Source organism: Lygodium microphyllum, chromosome 16 (assembly GCF_053477565.2).
Source record: "Lygodium microphyllum isolate KBCC chromosome 16, Lygodium_microphyllum_v1.1.10, whole genome shotgun sequence".
Lineage (NCBI taxonomy): Eukaryota > Viridiplantae > Streptophyta > Polypodiopsida > Schizaeales > Lygodiaceae > Lygodium > Lygodium microphyllum.
This window is the reverse complement of record NC_141150.1, coordinates 50,552,038-50,558,037: the sequence shown is the minus strand read 5'-3', so window position 1 is coordinate 50,558,037 and position 6,000 is coordinate 50,552,038. Positions and strand designations below refer to the sequence as shown.

Here is a 6,000-nt window from a genome sequence, read left to right as displayed (position 1 = left end):
CACCACTAGGATGACCTCTTTGATGGTTCTTTTAGCTAGTCTTCTGTGTTGGAGCAGTTGGTTAGCAACTTGCTTTGGAATTTTATTCGGTTCCTTGGTAGTTATTTGGTGAGGTTTATATATCATCTCGTGGATCGTTTTATCAAAAGAGTAGACTTTGTTTCAAAAGTGTTTTATGTTCACGGCACATCTTGGGGCCAATTCCCGAGGTGTAGGAGAGCCGTAATGGAGCTACAGTGATCAACCAAGGGGTGCTCCCTATGTGTGTGTTACATGGTGTATAACACTAACATGTTTAGGGACTCCCTCTGAGGAGTGGGGAAAGAATTATTTGTTGTACCATAAAACGCTACAAACGCAAAGTCTTAGACACTCTTGGTCGCGTGAGGCCGTGTGGGGTGGTTTTAGGTGAGTAGTGAGACTCGACTAATGCCTTAGAGCCAATATCAGGCCTATTTTAGATCCCAACAAAATGAAATACTTATCATTTGGTCTATGCAATGAAAATTTTGAAGCTCCAAGTTCCAAACATCACTCTTTATGCATAAATATATGTTATACTAAAACCTCTTTAATATGTATTTCATTAGTTCAGAATGAATTAAACACACATATGGATGTGATTTCAGAGCTTGGGTGCCTTGTTGGAGGTTGAATTTATGTATCCATAGCAAAGAGAGGGGAGATAGAGAAACAAGCTACCACCAAGGAGAATGAAAGAGATGAGAAGAACACAACATGGGAGGAAAAAAATATGAGCACTAAGCTTTTTGGTAATTTGAATTTAGATTTAATTGAAATTATCATACAATCCTAAATATGTTATTAATGTAAAGTGTCAAAGACCTTATGTCATCAATGTAAAGAATATCATAAACACAATTACGAGATGATAAAAATAGATATTCATAATAAAATCTCATAGTAATGTTATATCCATATCTATTTAGAAAATGATTTTTCCTTTTTTTAAAATAGAGCTTCCATTAATGAGGCTTTGTTCCCATTGATTTAGAGTTCTCTCTCTCTTTACATCCAAAAAGGCATTTTCGAGACCTCATAACTCCCCTAATGTCCATATATGATAATGTATCTACAAATATGCTCTACCTTGTCTATGCTATTGCAATCCCCACTTTGATGATGTTGAAGACTCTCTTGCTATCACTATATATGTCTGTCTCACACTCAAGGTGGTCAATTGTTGCAGTAGTTATAATTGGATGCATTTTGGTATACCTTGCCCATTGGTCTACAAAGTGAAATTAGCCATGACTTACCACACCACATGCATAGATGTGCAATCTTGAACACTATGGAGGATGGTAGGGTGTATCACTTCCGAGGGATGAGGAGGTATTTAGCTTTTGGGGTGGTTGTTATGCGACTCCCCATCAACCATTCTAGATGGAGGGTAAGGCTTCTCCATTGCACTAGAGTTACATGCACCATCTCACTCTTGGATTACTTTGATGAGTTTTTGTGGACCTATTTACCATCAGGGTCCATGGCTCTAACTATGCCATTACATCAAGAGCATGGCCACATATGGGTGATGTTGTAACATCACCTCCTTGGTGGAAAGAGGCATGAACTATAATGAGGAGCATGGCTCTAGCTATGCCGTCACATGTTGTAACATGACCTACTTGGTAGGAAGAGCCATGACTTATAATGAGGGAAAATAGCTATATATATTGATGGTAGACCCTGTATAGTAGGACTAATCAATAGCACTAAAAGAAGGAAAGATGAGCTATGAGCTAGTGATGAATTATTAGTAAACTATAAATGGCATAGATGTCCACAAGATCCTCTAGAGAATCAAACATGTATCCTCTTTTCCAATAATCAAATATCCTCTACTATATTGCTTTGATGAAAAATGCATCCCATTCTTTCATCAACACTACCATGGTTTGTGCACAAATATGTTGGTTGTTTTGTGCCACATGCATATTCTTCTTACATATATTAATGCAATGATGCTTTTTCTTATTGATCTTGGACACATTGTGATTGCAATGTTGAATGGAAAAGTTATTCATTGTGCGGGTGTAAGACCTAAGAACTTGCATATGTTTGAGGTTCTAGATTATGTTATTAAAAATGGCATACCCTTGCATTGATAATTACCCATGAATTATCCATTGAACACACGAAACTCCTACACAAGGATGATTTCCCATAATAAATAAAAACCAAACTGATTGGTCACTTAGAGCTAATATTGGACATAAAGCTTTTATCCAAGCAATTTTAGTAGTATACAAAATATGATTGCTAATTAATATGAGAACATTACAATTCAATAAGAAATAGGAGGGTTAAGTGTGCAACCAATAATTTATGTTATCAAGATTCAACCTAAGTGGACTAGGAAGCTCACCAAGAGGGATGGACTTATGCAAATGCTAGCAATGGGGCACAAATTAATGGATAAATCATGAGCATGAACCGAAAACCCCCCCCCCCCCCCCCCTACACAATCTTAGTTTGCAAACATCACTGCATGCATCGCATAAGTGGTGATGAAAATGTCTTTGGTCAAGTGATGCTATCAATGATAGTTATTGTCAATGCATGTGTGACTCTTTACTCTAAAAAAGCAAAATCTTGAATCTAATGTAGCTTATGCCATGGTGAATGTTGCTTAAGTGATTGAATGATTGGATAAGCACAATTCCTTCACATCATGATGATTGGATAAGCAAGCACAACAAATCATTGATCATCTTAGCTCATGACAATGGAGAATGTTTTGCATTTTGTTTTGAGTTGTATGATTCTTATGCACATTCGACATTTGCACAAGCTTGCAAATTACAACCATCAACTAGCTTTACCCATGATGATTAGTTCAGTTCACAAGAGCTAGTCAAAGGAGTTGGGGTACGGGGTTGTTGTGTATGGCAATGGGCTATTACAACCATCAACTAGCTTCACCCAGGATGATTAGTTTAGTTCACAAGAGCGAGTCGAAGGAATTGGGGTATGGGGTTGTTGTGTATGGCAGTGGGTGATTAGCTAAAAGAAAAGTGCGTTGCATTTGGACCCACTCGAAAAAGGGTAGCCTCACTCTGTAGATAGAGAAACATTTCCATCCAATAGATAGAGAAACATTTCTATCCAAAAGAGGTGAATGTGGTAGGTCCACCGTCCAAGGGCTTTCAGCTCATCACATAGCCAACCAGGTCTTTACATATTTGCACGGACCATGGAAGGCTTCCACTTTTCTGTGAATTATTACCTCAGCGTCGTGTGAACAAGAGCGGGGCAGCTTTGAAAGCAAAGTACATTTTTAGGGTCCATCTCAACCCACCTAAGGTGGTCGTGGTTAGTTATTATTTTGATTAAAGTAATAATTTAGGCATGATAATAAAAATAAAAATAAAAATGAAAAACATTTTTCACATTAACAAACAAAAGATGCTGCTAACTGAGGGGAGTATATCGTCATCATCGTTGTCTTTGTCGTCGTCTTCATCGTTTCCACAGTCGTGGGATTAGGAAATTCAATGCTGATGACGACCCTCAGCACTTGCCCTCTCTGGCCTTCCCCTAATCTCAGTAACGCCACAACAAGACGAGGACTCCATGAACAGGGATTTGTCGGCCTCCTCCTCCTTCATGTCTGCAGCCACATCATCCAAGGCGGCCCCGATGAGGCGTTTTATCCCTGCACGCTGCTGATTTCCAAGCGCCAGGTGCTCTCAGTTTGCAATCCTGCGCAGCCTGCCTCTGTATCAAGCAGGTTGAGGTGCTTCCTCATGCAGACAGGTGGTTGAGTTAGCAGCCCGGTCATGCAAAGACAAGCCTGCGCATAATCTGAAAGCAAATGGTTAGACGACATTCCAAGGTTGTGAATTCACTGCTTGATCCAAATTCGTCTCAAGCACAGCTGGATTGAAGGACATGATCAAAGGACGTTTCAAAGAAACAAGTCTATGAGATTGAACCACAGCTAGATTGAAGGAAATGATGATCAAAGAACAATCCACAGAAGACATTTCGCAGATACAAGTCTATTAGACTGAAGCACATCTAGATTGAAGGAAACGATCATTAAAGAAGAAAGCTTGTGAGATTGAAGCTTTGTTCTAGAGAAGAATTACACGCACAGTTGCCTTCAATCCAGTACCAGAGCTTCTAAAATCTGCATCTCAAAGGCTAACGCTGAAATTGTCTCCTTTATCAGCTATTGCTGGTTTCCACTGTGCCCCTGGTAAAGTGTCAAGATCACCAGCAGGTAAGCTTCAAAGAGTAGGAGAAGGACATGGTGGAACTTTTTGAAAAGCGGATCACTAGAAGCCTCTCCAGTGAACTCCAGAATAGGATACATCAAGCTCAGCAAATCCCTCCAGCACCAGGTAGCAATGGACACTTGGTTAATGGTAACAGGGCAAATTCCAATGGCATGCCCAACAATAGGGTTGAATCAGATGGCTTCACCTTTGAAAGCCTTCCATATTTTCGCACAACAAGTGAAGAAATCTTGATAAGGACTTTTGTGGATGGTGCAATCATGCAATCAACACCAAGCATGGATGCGTTGGGGCTCTGCAGTTTGCCTCTGGCCTCAAGGAGGAACAGCGAAGAGCTTTTCAGCACATGGCTTGCAAACCAAGATGTACAGCTATTTCTTATCGCCCTGCTTTCTGTCCTCTTCAACTGGTTAAATAACAAGTCTTTAGCTGTAAACATAGCTAACCAAATATCCAAGTCTCTGTGCTTGTTAGATTTGATCAAGCAGGCATTTTTTGTCAGTGAGCTATTCTTGTTACAATTGTTGAAACATGTGGATCTTTTACAGAACTTTTGAAATAGTTTGTGTTTGAATTATGTATTCTAACATAGAACTATTACCAGAATAGTCACTTGTAACAGTTTTGATGAATTCTATGGTTTGTTACGCATACTTTGAAATGCAAGGTCTCCTTTGGAATATGGTGAATTCAGTCAGATGTTTCTGTGTTGCTTGTGATTAGGCTCTTTTGCATGATCTCGGACCTTTGAGCATTAAGATTGATTATCTTTATCTCAGTTCAAGAAAAAGATTAAGTTCTGTACAAATCCTTGTTCCTGCAGTCCTGTTCTTCTTCTCAATTTCAACTGGAGGAACCTAGTGGTTGTTTTCATGTTTCAGGTTAGGTTCGTCTGAGATTTCAGTGTTGCTATGTACAGTCTATGTGACCTGTTCTGCCCAAATCTTTTATATGGATGGTGTCATTTGTTATTGTCTTGAATTTTTTGGCTGAAGAGTCTCAGGCAACCTGTATGGAGATCTTCAGATTTACCAGAGAAACAAATAATCAATATTTGAGATATTTCTCACTCAAAAGGTGGTGTGAGATAAGAAAATGAGATGGCCAATGTTTTGTCCATGTTTCATTTCCAGATGACGAAGAATTTGGTAGCATATACTTTAAACCATGACTTGAATGCTTCAAACAACTCATGTGAAACTGTCATCACTCATGACTGAACAGGCAAATGTTGAAGTATGTATGCATTTATTCGTCTTCAATTTTGTAACAATAAATCATTTCTAGACTTCATCTTTTGTAAATGTGGAAACAGCAGAACTTGGGAATTGATTTCTAAGCTATAGGATCGTAAAGAAATCAAATGTCATATGGATTTGAGATCTTAAAGAACTAGTAATCGTGTGCAATTTGAGTATGGAATTTGCAAACCAGTGTCTATTGATGATATTTGCAATCTGATCGAGAAAAAGTGATAACTAAAGAATGGTAATCTGAGTTGTAGAGGTCATTAAGTTTTGTTGATTTTTGGGTTGAACAGAACCACCTCAGTATCTGACAGAACTATTTGTTATTAGAGACCTTAGCAGGCATCACAAAGGCATATGTGCCATCTCCATCTCTAGGTGAGTTGTCTGGAGCTGGTGTCAAAAAATGATTAAGAGACCAGAGAGACGGTAGGGTTTGCGGGGAGAAACACAGTGTGTGTATGGCAAACATTGAGGGAGAAGAGAAA

At 39.0% G+C, this 6,000-nt stretch overlaps 1 protein-coding gene across 3 annotated transcripts in view; it reads left to right on the top strand.

Moving 5' to 3' along the window:
* Window positions 1-3,470: 3,470 nt before the first annotated feature.
* The window catches only part of LOC148022801 (protein CYCLOPS-like), a 41,869-nt gene continuing 39,339 nt past the window's right edge, over window positions 3,471-6,000 (top strand). Inside the window, exons 1-2 of one of the 3 annotated variants that reach the window (XM_087695725.1) lie at window positions 4,494-4,630; window positions 5,399-5,501. In XM_087695725.1, coding sequence (XP_087551851.1) covers window positions 5,442-5,501 — 60 coding nt within the window. In that variant the 5' untranslated portion in view covers window positions 4,494-4,630; window positions 5,399-5,441. Of the gene's footprint in view, window positions 4,631-5,398; window positions 5,502-6,000 lie in introns of all 3 variants that reach the window. The other 2 variants (XM_087695724.1, XM_087695722.1) reach the window with 2 other exon arrangements.